Source organism: Pezoporus wallicus, unplaced genomic scaffold (assembly GCF_028554395.1).
Source record: "Pezoporus wallicus isolate ANWC-B61680 ecotype Strahan unplaced genomic scaffold, APGP_CSIRO_Pwel_v1 contig_1058, whole genome shotgun sequence".
Taxonomy (NCBI): domain Eukaryota; kingdom Metazoa; phylum Chordata; class Aves; order Psittaciformes; family Psittacidae; genus Pezoporus; species Pezoporus wallicus.
Window position 1 is genome coordinate 63,248 of NW_026635192.1, and position 15,223 is coordinate 78,470.

General features: G+C 40.8%; 1 protein-coding gene across 1 annotated transcript in view; it reads left to right on the forward strand.

Annotated features, from left to right (window-relative positions):
* Positions 1 to 15,223, forward strand: part of IFTAP (intraflagellar transport associated protein) — a gene marked incomplete at its 5' end in the record, with an annotated part of 40,093 nt that overhangs the window by 16,824 nt on the left and 8,046 nt on the right. The window contains 3 exon segments of the mRNA XM_057411506.1: positions 1,691 to 1,745; positions 8,211 to 8,294; positions 8,297 to 8,337. Coding sequence (XP_057267489.1) covers positions 1,691 to 1,745; positions 8,211 to 8,294; positions 8,297 to 8,337 — 180 coding nt within the window.

The window sequence follows — 15,223 nt, forward strand, 5'->3', positions numbered from 1 at the left end:
CAATTGATTCAGTCTAATCCTGTGTGTGACTTCAGAGGGTTACCTGCGTCTGTTCTATTTTCAGGAACATTGCATTCAATTTTTTTTTTTAAATTAAGTACACTGTAAAAGATCTGTATATACTAACATAGTATCTTTGACTGTGGTATGGTTTTGTTTCATGAATGTAAGCATTTCCACCTGTCTGTCTACAGCCAGTGATGAACAAGAGCTGGAAAGCTGGTGGCCCTGATGAAAACAATCTCAGATTGTCTGAAAGAGTGACAGTTAGGTTTTCTTTGTTTTTCCTCAAAGTGGGGAAGATGAGCAGAACATGCCTTATTTTTGCTGTATTCATTTACAAAGTACTTGCAATTCTTTGATGATTTTTTTTTTTCCACAGGTGGGAAAGAAGGATGAGCACATCACCATCCAGGATTTTTTTTTCTCCCCAGTGTTAATTAGTATGTAAAGGTTATGTAGGTGTGGATGAGAATGGTGTCAAATCAATTCATAAAATTATCTAGGAGCATTTCTAATCTATGGAAACACAGTATGTAGTGAATCTTCCATTGGTAATAATATGTGCACATAGGCAGGGAATACTACCTGAAATAAGAAACACAGAATCAGAATCACAGACTGGTTTGGGTTGGAAGGCACTCTAAAGCTCATCTAGTTCCAACCCCCTCCTGTCACAAGCAGGGACACCTTCCACTAGACCAGTCCAATCTGGCCTTGAACACTGCCAGGGATGGAGCAAGCCACAGCTTTTCTGGGCAATCTGTGCCAGTGCCTCACCAACCTCACAGGGTAGAACTTCCTAAGAGCTCATCTCAATCTCCCCTCTGTCAAGTCAAAGCCATTGCCCCTTGTCCTGTCCCTACAGGCCCTTGTCAAAAGCCCCTCTTCAAATTTCTTGTTGACCCCTTTAGGCACTGGAAGCTGTTCTAAAGTCTCTCTGGAGCCTTCTCCAGGCTGAACAAGCCCAGCTCTCTCAGCCCGGCTCTAGAGCAGAGCTGCTCCAGCCCTCGCAGCATCTCAGTGGCCTCCTCTGGACTCACTCCAACAGTTCTACGTCCCACTTGTGTTGGAAACTCCAGAGCTGGACACAGTCTTGTGGTACATTTTAGATAGTTTAGATCTCTTTCAAGGGACTGAAATCAGCCTGAATAAACAGTGGTGCAATGTCCCAGATGAAATATCAAAAATGTAATAATTCTTAGCTTTTTTGTTTTCCATTCTGTTCACCATTAGTAACAAAAGCTTTTCTTTGCCTGCAGCATGTATTATCTCTGTGCCATATGCAGTGAGCTTGCAAAACTGCAAGGTAACTTGTCATATATATTTTATTTCTCCACCTTCCCGCTAAGTTCCTGAAAAAGTTGATGTACAGCTTGAGGTTCTTTCCTGTTGCAGTAGTTGATATGCAGCAATTTTGGCAGCAGTTCTTTGCTTACAGGTAAAATTATTTCCTTTGGGCTACACATTTCAAAGAAAATTCATATGCTTTCTTAGAAAAATGCAGGGGAGAATAGAGAAGATGAAGCAGACTGTGCTGCTTTTTTGCTTTGCTTTGGATTACAGAATCATAGAATAGTTATGGTTGGAAAGGATCTTAAGATCATCTAGTTCCAAACCCCATTTCATTATATTATGAAATTTATACATTAATCTACTTTCTTTTTTTTTTTTTTTTTTCTAATGACAGGTAGACAAGGCCGTGTATTTGGAAGATACCGACACAGATGAAAAGACGTGCAGTGGTAGGGTCCCTCCCCCCCTTTTATATTTACTATCATTGTCTGTCTTTGGATGCAAGTGTATGGACTTTGTTTAAAAAACTTTTTTCCTCTGAAAAAGATATTCTTCCTCAGTTCTATTGTTAGAAAATTCCCCAAATCAAAGGATTTATTTCCTTACTCTAGGAGGTAATGAGATAATAAATTATAAGCAATATTTATTATACTGTGTCTGTCCTGGTGTCCTGGGTTCAGCAATAGCAGTCATGTTTCTCCTCCTTGGTAGCTGGTGCAGTGCAGTGTTTTGACTTTCGGCTCGGGAACAGAGCTGATAGAGATGTTTTGGTTTGGCCAAGGACTTTGTGAGCCTCATGCTCTGCCAGGGGGAGGGGAAACCAGGAGGAAGCAGAGACAGGACACCTGACCCAAACTGACCAAAGAGGTATTCCATACCACAGCACGTCATGCCCAGGATGTAACTGGGAGTTAGCCGGAAGGGCTGGGAGACTGCAGGGTTGGAGGAGGTATCGGTTGGTGCTTGGTCGGGCTGAGGGGGGGCAAGTTATCGGTCTGCTGGTGCTGAGGTCTTGTATTCTCTTCCCTTGTTATTTCCTTTATCATTGTTATCATTGGTGGTAGCAGTAGTGATTTGTGTTATACCTTAGTTACTAAACTGTTCTTATCTCAACCCGTGGGAGTTGCATTCTTTTCGATTCTCCTCTCTGTCCCTCCGGGAGCAGGGGGAGGGAAAGAAGGGGGGGAGTGAGTGAACGAGTTACCTGACTGGGTTTAAACCACGACACCTGGTGAGCAGGGCTGGGGATTTTTTGTTGTTTTTCGGTTTTGTTTGTTTGTTTTTTTTGTCAATTTTTTTTTGTTTGTTTTTTGTTTGTGTTTTGGTGTTTTGTTTTTTTTTCAGAATTGCAAAGCACTTATTTTTAGCATCATTTCCACATTTTTTATGCACTTCTTTTTCTGCAGTTGAAATTATTTTGATTACGAAGTTTTCTCCACAAAGTATTGTGGGTGCTAAGAGAGTTCTGTGAAGTGGAAATATTTAATAACAATGTCTCTACCTATTAAAATTATTCCATCCTGGGGTTAATAAATGAGCCTAATTTTGAATTTACAGTGAACTCCTTTAAGAATTCCAATTAGGAGCATTTGGATTTCTGTTCAAGTGTTCTGTGTATCTATAATAATTATAACTCTTCCACCTCTAACAAGTAAAGAGAAACCTAGTGTCTGTAGTTATTTGTCTGTCATAGTTGCTTGTGTGGTTTTTATTACCATCAGCATTGACAACCTTTTAGTGATTAAATTAGTTTTCCTTGTCTATAGCTGTTACTGCACAAAGAAACCAAGCTACACAGATGAAGGGATTTGCTTAAGGTCACTGAAAGAAGCTGGTACAGAACAGGACTTTGGTCCTTACTTATTGCTATTTGATGAGTCTGTCTAATACATTAAAGATTTGTTTAGTCTTTCCTTGCTGTAGGTGCAGTCAGAGGGCTTAGAGATTTTTAAGCCCTCTAAACTTCTAGTTGATTTAATATTTGGAGTTTGACTGTAACTTGCAAGGAAATAATAAATCAGCATGTCAGGTTTACAGCAAATATTTTCTCCAAAGTGGGTATCTCAGGAAGGAAGAAGTAAGGTAGAAGTCTTGTATCAGGTACAAAGATTTCTTTTGAGTGCTGTGTTCAAATGTATCCATTTTTCCCTTTGTAGGACATTGTTTTGTGTTTATGCTTTAATTTCTGGTAATATCTATATTTTCCCAGGGCTTACTAGTGGAAGAATAAACCTACAGTTCACTTCTACCGTAATGAAATGAGAATTCAATCTGTCTAGTTCATGGAAGTATAGTTAGATAGCTCTAGTTCAAAACAGGCCAAAAATTGGATGATGAGAAATAAACCCCAAACTAAAATATCAAGCAGGGCAGTGAGGAAAGAAGAGCTCTGCTAGAGCTCACCACTCTCTGGACCATGTTTCTCTCTAGGCTTTTCAGTCATCTCTGTGTATTTTTTGTCTGCAAGATTAAATGTTAATCACATTTAGAAACTCCTAGTAAAACAGACTGTATTTGAACACGATGAGAATTACAAAAATGATCCTCTGCTTGTAGTATCTAAATAGCACTTTATGCAAGCCACACTGGGAAAACTTTTCAGTTAGTGCTTTTATAGGCGATTATAAAAGCAATAAACACAACATTATACTACCACTACTGTAGATAAATGTGCTAACTACTCGCTTTTTACATGACATTTGGTTTGGCTTTGAATCTCTGCTCTCCCAGCTTTTCTAGGGGACAGCACCCCCTGCACAAACTCTGCACAGACTGCTTCAGTGCAGAAAGAAGCAATTTCAGAGAATCATAGAATCACAGACTGGTTTGGGTTGGAAGGGACCTTAAATCTCATCCAGTTCCAACCCCTTCCACTAGACTAGAACACCTTCCACTAGACCAGGTTGTTCCAAGCCCCATCCAGCCTAGCCTGGAACACTGCCAGGGATGGGGCAACCACATAGAAACCATACCAACAAAATGCTAATCAAAATACAAAATGGTGTTGCTTCTATTGTTTGTAGTAATAAAGTAATACAAAAATTATCCGTACTAACCACTTCAGTAAAGGATTAATTCTGAGTAATTCCAGTTAGTTTATTAGTGAGGCAAAAAGTGTGACAGAATTTGAAAGCCATTCTGTTGTTGTCCTTTTTAAATGCTGCCACCTGTATGTCAGAACAAATGGTAGATTAAATACTTCTTATTGAGAAAACAAGCTAAGACACCTAGCAAAAAATATCTTACCTTGCTAGTGTAATTACAACAAGTTTTTATCTCTGCTTGTCATTGGCAACAGTTGAGTATCTTCATTTTTCGTTTAGCTTTAAAGGGCAGATCAGTAAGCTTAGTCAGCAATTGTACATTAGTACAATATTTGCACTCAAGGGTAAGTGGCTCAAAGTTTACAGTGTGAGAAGCATGGTACAAAATAGAATCATAGAATGGTTAGGGTTGGAAGGGACCTTAAAGCTCATACATAGGCAGGGACACTTTCCACTAGACCAGGTTGCTCCAAGCCTGGGACAGGGTGTTGGAACTAGATGAGCTCTAAGGTCCCTTCCAACACAAACCAGTCTATGATTCTATATCAGTTTCATCCTAATTCAACTTGGAGTGCTGATGTACTGTAAACTTTTCTTTTCAAGGTTTCAGTTCTCTGTTACCCTGCAGAGGTTGAGGAGAATCATATAATAGTTAGGGTTGGAAAGGACCGGAAGATCATCTGGTTCCAAGACCCATGCCGTAGGCAGGGACACCACGCACTAAAGCATGTCACCCAAGACTCCATCCAACCAGGTTTTGAACACTGCCAGGGATATCCAGAAAAATCAAGTTGAGGAAGAGGATTTAGTTAAATTATGTGGATTTTTTTCAAGTACAGGGTTCCCTTCAACTGGTAAATCTCTCCCTTTTTTATTTCTCCTTTCTTTGCAATCATTTAACACTGCCATGTTGATTTCACGCTAGGTAGGTCTTTGGGGCCAACACCCTGAAGACTGAGAATCAGAGGAGACAAGAACATTTAGCTTTTAAGCTTTTTTCTTTATCACTGCCCCTGTCCTCAGCCCCCCATCAACAGCATTTTCATGAAATGTAGTGCCTGAAGGTGGTAAGACCGGTGTTTTACCAGCTGAGCATCATTTGGCTACAGTAAAGCTAAAGATACAGACAAAACTTTGAATTTCACTCCTGAAAGTTCAAATCAGATTTGTGTCAATAGATTTATTTTCCTGTACTTGTAATTAATGTCAATGGTACAAAATGAGGAAAAAAACCCAACTGAGTAGTGTTCACACATTTAGTAATCACTTTTTGTGGGTCTGTTTTGTGTGTGTGGGGAAAGGGACTGAACAGAAAAGAATTGCTCAGTTTCCAAATATGCCCTCATTAAAGTGTGCTGGACATGGGTAAACCATTGGAGTTTGCTGCTGTTATCACCAGGAAGTTCATTCTTCATGGTGTGAGAGGTGTGTTCTGAAATCTCAGATTTTTGGTATCGCTGCCTCCTCTTACCTCTGTATGTGGTGCCATTGGCAGGATCCAAGGCTTTCCAAGGCTTTAATTTTCCTTTCACCTCCACAGAGAACATAATTAGTGGCTTAATTAGGATCATCGTCCACTAATGCTGTAACATCAGGCTAAACCAGCTGTGAGGTACTGGCCAGAACTTACGATAGTGTACAGTTCCTTTAGGAGCTTCCACTAAGAAGGAAGAGTGTCAAAACTCCCTAATCTTTCTGAAGGAGTTTCTTGATTAAACATTATGAGGGGAAGCAGAATTTACCAATTAGACTTTCATATACTGTCAGCAGCCAGGCTAGAGAGACAAAGTTCATGTCTGGCATGTCTACTGGCAAACAGAGATTGATTACCATTCTCATGGGATGATTGAAAGGAATCTGAAACATTGTTTGCATTACTAACGAGCCTTAAAATAGTGGAGTTGACATTCTGAGTATGTCAAGTAGTTCTTGCTAAAAGGAAAAATACCTTTCCTTCTGTTGTCCTCATTTTTAAAGGTTGCCTTTCTGAGCCATTGCCAGCCTGTTGTGTAACAGTGCTTCCTCCTCATCTCTCCACAGGTTGGTTTGTTGAGGGGGTGAGCCCTCTCAATGAAGGAAGAAGTGTTTATATCGAGAGGTGATACAAACCTCCTAATGTCCAGGCTTTCCTTCCTTCAGTGGTGATATATATTTATTTGTAAACAGCAGTGGAAGATGCAGTTGCCTCTAAAGGAGCATTCAAATCATCCTTCTGTCCTACAAATAGTTTTGGCCCAAGTTATAAAAGATGGAAAAAAGGAGTTGAAGAGCGTGTGAAGACATAGCATATATATTTGTGGGCTGCACTGCTCTTTTCAGAAAGCTTTCTCATGTAACTGATGCAGAATAAGATAAGATGCTATACTGAGAACAAGGACTGTAAGCACATAGGTGACTAGAGATAGATAAAAACAATCAATGTAATAGGGATGAAAATGAAACCACTTATACATGAATCATGAACTAAAAGACAAAACCCCAGGAATGAAATACCCCAAGGAATGAATTCATTTTGCATGAGCTCTATGTTAAAGAACATTCTACTACACAATTGCAAAGCCCTGCTGGCTTTGAAATACTATGCAATTCCCAGAAGAAAATGAAATGAAGAATTAAATAACGCATTTTTTATGAAGGCCTAGCTACGAAATCATTATGGTCAAATGCAGATTTATAGGAGAATGAGAAGTGTGTAACTCCACTACTGTGGCAAAAGTGTGCAGGTAAAGGTAAATAGCCATTTCTTCCTTTTAACCCTGGATCTATGTACCATCTTATTGCTTCCTTTAACTAACATTTAAGCAACACTTTGAAAATTTAGTCTGAGATTTCAAGAGGAAAACAAGCTACTAAAATGTACTATAAAGCTGTAAAGAAACTGCTGTATCAGCCAGAAAAAATAGTAGGTTAGTTTTACATAATTCTTTGAATAAATTGCAAAACATATGGTCCTCTGAAGTACCTTCATAAAAACATTACTGAGACAAGATAGACGCATCTGTGCTGTAGCAGAGCTGAGATTGATTCATGTTAAAGGATATTTCTAAACCTAAGGCATATCCTTCTGAGCTGTCACAGAAAGCAAACCTACTGTTCCCAATAGACACATTTTGCTTAAATATGTAAAGAAAAAGTGATTCAGAAAGTCCGTGCATTTGTAAACACTGGACCAAATCCTGACTGTATGGAAAGGTTATGTGTTCCCATGTCCCAGGTGTAGGGAAGTCCTTTCAGGTACCTCTTTTTTTTGACAGCTCTTGGAGGAGCAAACATCCATGAAATATCCTTGGACAAAAGAGTCATCTAGCACTGCAGTGGGGAGTATTAGTAGTTCCAGCAGATGTTTTTACTTAATGTTTCAGGAGAGTATTTTAAGATGCAAAGATCTTTATGCCCAATGTACAAGTAGTGAAAGTCCAGTGAAAGAGAATTGAATGAGACTGCCCAGTTAATCAATGGCAAGACAGGATTCAGTCTGGTATTTTATAACTCCTGCTGCAGACATCTCTACTCAGCACCTTCCTACTTTACTATGAAAGAGATGAACTGAATCCCAGGTGCTCTCTGAGTTTAGGAGTGTCTACATACTGATTTTTAATTCAGTGTCCTCAAGATAGAAGAGCTACCTGACTGTTTTCAACAAAGTTTGATTATTCCTTAGCATAGTGTAGTTTACTATCTAGCTTTTAGCTCAGGGACTGCATGGATCTGTTTTGAAGATAGCTGCCTATATTATGCAAGAATAAGTACAGCACGCTTTGAATAACAAATTGCTGCCTATGTCTGAGCACTACAGGTTTTTACACAGGATTTTGAAATTTATACATTGAATGGAAGGTTAAAGTTGATTTTTTTTTTTTTATTCAACAGGGTCATTACTTCTCCCAGGAGAGGTGGAACAGACAGTGACTTATTGTACACCTTTTTTTGATAAACCCATGTAACTGAAGTCCAGACCTTGTCAATTCCCCAGCCATCGGACAGCAAAACCCAGGAGGTATGAAGTCATGTTTGTTTATTTAAATATTGGCTTCTAACATTATTTCCACAAAAACAGAGAGATAAAGATGGAGAATGTGGAACTGCTATAAGTTAACAAGTCACATTATTGATTTTTTGCATTAAGAATTAATGAAAAAAATACGTTAAGAACTGAGATAAAAACTCTTAACAGAAAGTTACTATTTTGTCTTGCACAGAGCTGCTGTATAATCTGACATTTTCAAAATGTGTACTTCAATACTTTAAACTCTGTGTGTGATTTTTAGTATTTAGTTGGTGCAACTCACAAAATACTCAAGTAAATTCTTGCATTTTCTGACTTTTTAACAAATCATTACTCATGTAGAATGATGGGTCATGTAATTTTCCAGTGATCTCATGATCTTATGACATAGTACAATTTTCATTGGGCTGAAGATAGGAAAAATCTTTTGCAACAAGAAGTTAACGAATAATTGCTTTAACGTGACAATTAAAAGTAAAGAAGGTTTTAGAATATATTGTGATCAGAATTGGTCATTTTCCTCTTGGAAATGAACAGTAGCAAGATGCTGCTGAGAATCTGCATTGTCTAGGTCTGACATCACAGTATGCTAGAGATTGGAAGGGACCTCGAAAGATCATCTAGTCCAATCCCCCTGCCGGAGCAGGAACACCTAGATAATGTTACACAGGAATGTGTCCAGGCGGGTTTTGAATGTCTCCAGGGAAGGAGACTCCACAACCTCCCTGGGCAGCCTGTTCCAGTGTTCTGTCACCCTCACTGAGAAGAAGTTTCTTCTCAAGTTTAAGTGGAACCTCTTGTGTTCCAGTTTGTACCCATTACCCCTTGTCCTATCATTGTTTGCCACTGAGTAGAGCCTGGCTCCATCCTCGTGACACTCCCCCTTTATATATTTATAGACACTTATAAGGTCACCCCTCAGTCTCCTCTTCTCCAAACTATAGAGACCCAGCTCCCTCAGTCTTTCCTTATAAGGGAGATGCTCCACTCCCTTAATCATCTTAGTTGCTCTGTGCTGGACTCTCTCCAGCAGCTCCCTGTCCTTCTTGAACTGAGGGGCCCAGAACTGGACACAATATTCCAGATGCGGTCTCACCAGGGCAGAGTAGAGGGGAAGGAGGACCTCTCTCGACCTACTAACCACCGCCCTTCTAATACACCCCAGGATGCCATTGGCTTTCTTAGCCACAAGGGCACAGTGTTGGCTCATGGTCATCCTGTCGTCCACTAGGACCCCCAGGTCCCTCTCCCCTACACTGCTCTCTAACAGGTCGTTTCCCAACCTATACTGGAACCTGGGGTTGTTCCTGCCCAGATGCAGGACTCTACACTTTCTCTTGTTATATTTCATCAAGTTACTCCCTGCCCAACTCTCCAGGCTGTCCAGGTCTCGCTGGATGGCAGCACAGCCTTCTGGCATGTCAGCCACTCCTCCCAGCTTAGTGTCATCAGCAAACTTGCTGATAGTACACTCAATTCCCTCATCTAAATCATTGATGAATATATTAAATAATACCGGTCCCAGTACTGACCCTTGAGGCACTCCACTAGTTACAGGCCTCCAACTAGACTCAGCCCCATAGACTACAACTCTCTGGCTTCTCTCCTTCAGCCAGTTCGCAGTCCACCTCACTACCTGATCATCCAGTCCACACTTCCTCAATTTAGCCGTGAAGGATGCTGTGGGAGACTGTGTCAAATGCTTTGCTGGAGAGGTTTGCTTTATGGAGTCTGAGTCTTTTAATCAGTCACAATCGCTACATGAAAATGGCCATTTTTCCTCAGAAATTCAGTTCTTTCCAAGCTTCCAGAAGGTGTGGATGGCTTACAGGCTGATTTTAAGTCATTAAGCTTCCTATTCAAGTAGAGTGTGAGCATTAAGTTTTGGGGATTTCTATTGCAGAGTTCTTCACCACTCTTTTTGCCTGGCTGAAAGGCCAGGTGCTGGCTGAAATAGGCCAGTTTTGATAGTTTCATGTGCTCATTGATGTCCCATGAGGCTTAAATCAAGTTTATAAATGATGTGTGACCAGTGAAAGTTCGATGTTACAGCAGTGCATATGGTACCTCCTTTCCTGAGCTCAATTGCATTTAGTTCTTTGCAATAAACTCTTTACTATAAGGAACAAGTCTGCTTTGGGAAAAAGTAAATGTTCTAAAATGACCTTTCAAGCTTTACTATCCACCATTTTGTGAATAAAAATGCTGACCCTTTTCCCTAAGGACTGACATAATTCAAGGTTTTTACCTTGAGAAGTATCCCTTGGCACACAGAAAAACCAACCTAGAATGACATTTTATAGTTTTCTTATCTGGTAACTTCTGTATAAAACCAAAGGAGGGTTGTAGCAGCCAACAGTGTTCATAAAGGATTGCATGTGACCCTTTAAACTGTAATTCATGAAAAATAGATGACGATCCCACTGCATGCAAAATTCCTTTGCGTTTGAGTAAAAGTTGCTTTATAAAAGAGAAACTGAGTACTATTACGTTGCTTAGAGTTTCACAGAATCATAGAATCACAGATTGGTTTGGGTTGGAAGGGACCTTAAAGCTCATCCAGTTCCACTCCCTGCCACAGGCAGGGACACCTTCCACTAGACAAGATTGCTCCAAGCCCATCCAACCTGGCTTTGAACACTGCCAGGGATAGGGCAGCCACAGCTTCTGTGGACAACCTGTGCCAGTGTCTCACTGCTGCATTTTTCAAGGAGAAAGACTTAAGATTTTCATAACCATTTGGTTGGTGCCAAGCTACTCAAGATGAAAGCAGTCTATTCCCTAAATAATACATGTATTTGTGGCTTCATTTAGATTATATAACTGTGGCCTGATTTTTAGAATGTCAAGGCTGAAGAGGTCCATTTTAAAATAATTCTGTTCTTTAAGTTGTCATTGCCTTGGAAGTTAAGGTTTCTATTGCTTATGGCAGGACTAGTTTAGAAAGAGAAAAATATTTTCCCTGGAGACATTCCTACTTTGAAATGAGGCTGTTCTCTGCCCATCAAAGCAAATCTGTTAGGGAAGGGCAAAACTATTCCCTATGAAAAACAAACAAGCTTCAAAAATGTCTGTTACAGATGCATCTGTGAAGGACTTTAGGGCAAGGTGTGTATTGCTGAATGTATTGCTAGGGAAAGTTTAAAAAAAGAAGCTCTGTTAAGACCCAGTGTCTGACTTGGCTAATTTTTAAAGAACAGATTGTCTCCCTGAAAATGTTTTTTTGTCAAAAGCAGTTGGAAAGAGGCTTAGTGAATGACACAGCAAATTATTTGTGTTGTTCACCAATGTTGCTTCATCTTTCTTCCCTGGTTTTAGCATAAATATATTTCTGAATTTCAATATCAACAGTGCAATATTAATGACTTCCCACAGGTCACTGAAAATTCAAACAGCATTAACTCCATTGTTGAAGTACGTTATCACAGAAGATTTCCCTTCCCTACCCAGATATTTATTCTGTCCTTTATTTCTACTTAATAGTTTATTTCATAAAACACATTAGAGTTTTTTGCTTCCTAGGGTCTGGATTTGTCCTTATTTTCCCTTCACCTCCCATACATATGAGTGCAGTTGAATGCGTATTTTCCATCCACTCACTATAAACATGCATTCAAATTGGAGTTCATCTCACCTACCTTCAGCTTTAAATGTAGTCTAATTTAGTCCTTCTGTCATCAGGAAGGGAGATGGGCACTTCCAGCGAGTGATTCATCCCACTTGCTGTAGTTGTTTGTCCTATGATGGTAGTATGTGTCTGTCCACAAGCTGACTCTCAGCTGAGTCCTTTTTGGCTGGGATTCCATCTTAATCTGGAAGACTAATTTTTATATGGCTGGGATTAGGAAAAATTAATTCTTTGTTAATTATCCTTTGTTTGTCTTTAGTTTGAGCATTTTAAAAAGTATTTACCATGCCTATCATTTTGTCCTGTGACCAGACTCAGAGGAGTCTGCTGCCTCCCTGGGTCCAGATTAAGGGACTTCACCAGAAAACTCACTCATCTGGTATCGCCCTGCAACTACTATCCTTTATTAGTCTTCCAGGTGGGCAATGAGGAAATCTCAAGAAGCTTGAGGGGACTCAAGAAGGGCTTCAGGGCCTTGGGGCAACTGGTTCAGGATTCGGGAGCCCAAGTAGTGTTCTCATCTCTCCTGCCAGTCACAAACAGTGACAATGGTAACATCAGAAAAATGGCATTAAGTAATTCCTGGCTCCATGACTGGTGTCAGTACCAAAATTTTGGGGTTTTCTGACCACGGGTCAGTTCATACAGCACCAGGCTTGCTGAGGGGAGATGGGTTATGGCTGTCCCAAAGAGGGAAATAGGTGCTAGCCCAGGGTTTATGGAGAGAGCTTTAAACTAGGTTTGAAGGTGGAATGGGATAACACCAGGCTCACTAGACATGAGCCACAGGGTAGCATGCTGCTGTTGGAGTCGAGATCCACAGGGCAACTTAAATGCATTTCTGTCAATGCCCACATCATGGGCAACAAACAGGAGGAGCTGGAAGTTCTATGGGGCTGGATGAGTTCCACCCAAGAGTGCTGAAGGAGCTGGCAGAGGAGCTTGCTAAGCCACTCTCCATCATTTTTCAGCAGTCCTGATCTAGTTGGCAGGTCCCAGAGGTTTGGAGGTCAAAAAGGGCAGAAAGGAAGACCCAGAAATTACAGATCTGTCAGCCTGACCTCAGTACTGGGAAATGCTGTGGAGCAGATGATCCTAAGTGAGATCATAAAGCATGTGTGGGAAAATGGAGGGATAAGGCTCAGTCAGCATGGGTTTATGAAGCAGGTCCTGCTTGACCAACCTGATCTCCTTCTACGATAAGGTAACCCACCTGGTTGATGAGGGAAGGGCTGTGGTCATTGAATTTGGACTTAAGTAAAGCATTTGGCACAATTTCCCACAGCATTCTCCTGGAGAAATTGGCTGCTCATGACCTGAATAGGTGGATTCTTCACTGGGTTGGAAACTGGCTGGATGGCCAAGCCCAAAGAGTGGTGGTAAATGGTGTCATATCTAGTTGGCAACTGGTCACTAGTGGTGTCTCTCAGGGCTCAGTGTTAGGGCCAGTGCTGTTCAATATCTGCATTGATGACCTGGGTGAGGGGATTGAGTGCACCCTTGGTAAGTCTGCAGATGACACCAAGTTGTCTGGGAGTGTTGATCAGCTGAAGGATAGGAAGGCTCTTGCAGTTCATTCTGGACAGACTGGATTGATGGGCTGTGGCCAATGGGGTGAGGTTCAACAAGGCAAAGTGCAGGGTCCTGCACTTGGGCCACCACAACCCCATGAAATGCTACAGACTTGGGCAAGAGGGGCTGGAAAGCTGCTTGGTGGAAAAGGGTCTGGGGTGCTGATTGACAGAACTAAACATGAGCCACCAGCTTGTGCCCCAGCAGCCAAGAAGGCCAACAGCATCCTGGCCTGTATCGTCAATAGTGTGGCCAGCAGGACCAGGGCAGTGATCAACCCCCTGCACTTGTCACTGGTGAATTCCCACCTCAAATCCTGTGTTTAGTTCTGGGCCCCTCATGACAAGAGAGACATTGTGGTGCTGGAGTGGGCCCAGAAAAGGGGAACAAAGTTGAAGGGTTTGGAGAACGAGTCTTATGAGGAACGACTAAGGGAACTGGGGGGTTTAGTCTGGAGACGAGAAGGCTGATCACTCTCTACAACTACCTAAAAGTGAGGCGGGGATCGGTCTTTTCTCCCATGTAACAAGTGACAAGACAAGAGGTGATGGCCTCAAACTCTGCCAGGGGAGGTTTAGACTGGATATTAGGAAAAATTTCTTTACAGGGAGAGTGTTCAGGCATTGGGACAGGCTGCCTGGGGCAATGGTGGATTCACTGTCCTTGGAAGTGTTCACAAACTGTGTAGACGAGGCCCTGAATGACCACGGTTTAGTGGTAGCCTTGGCAGTCCTGAGGTGATGGTTGGACTCGATGATCTTAAAGGTCTTTTCCAACCCAGTTGATGCTGTGATTCTATGATTCTATGGTTCTGTCTTTCTCTGCAGAATGGCAGTACCTGTCACCTGAAGTACAGCTTCATTGAGTTTCTTTGGCTTAAGGTTTTACTTACAGGCCTCAACTGAGCTTTTTTTCTCCTACATGCTATGCATAAATACAGTAAGAACAAATAAGAACTGAAAGACAGGACTGACTAAGTGAAAGAAGATGTAAGAGTTGCATCTTCTCAGAGGCCAGTTAAGACACAGAGAACGAGTGACTTGTCCAGAATGATGAAGCAGAAGTGAAAAATTGGTCAAGATTTATTGACTCCCAATGCAGTGCCCCAAGCTCAAGACATACATCATTATATATTAATTTTATTTTTTTTAACTTCTTGTTACTGATTTAGTAAGCTTTCCCTTGAGTATACAGTGAAATCATTGGTGAGTATATGTGCATACTTCACATAGTTTGAACAAGTGAATCATAGAGTGCCATAATTACACAATAAAAATCCTAGGACAGAGACAAGCTGTTCAGTTAGCTGTAACTCTGCACAGATTAATAAAGAGAACTGAGTTGCCAATTATCAATAGACTTTTGAAAGTCTCAACTTTAAGGTACTTTATTTATAAGATTAATTTGAAAACCAGCCTCTAGCAAAATACTTTAGTTATTAATAGGAATATTACAGTCTTTTCTGCTTTAACTTGGACATCCAGAAACTGTTAATGAAAATTATTTGTTTTCTTCAGGGTAAATTGCAGGAGCAATCTTAAGCTACTGTCAGTTTTCTAATGGAGCAAATTTCTATTCCCAGAGAGCTCTCAAAAAGATTTCAATTAGATGTTAAATTAGACACCTGAAATTCACCTATTTCTCTCAGCTTTTTAGGCAAAAGTAACAAGATCATAA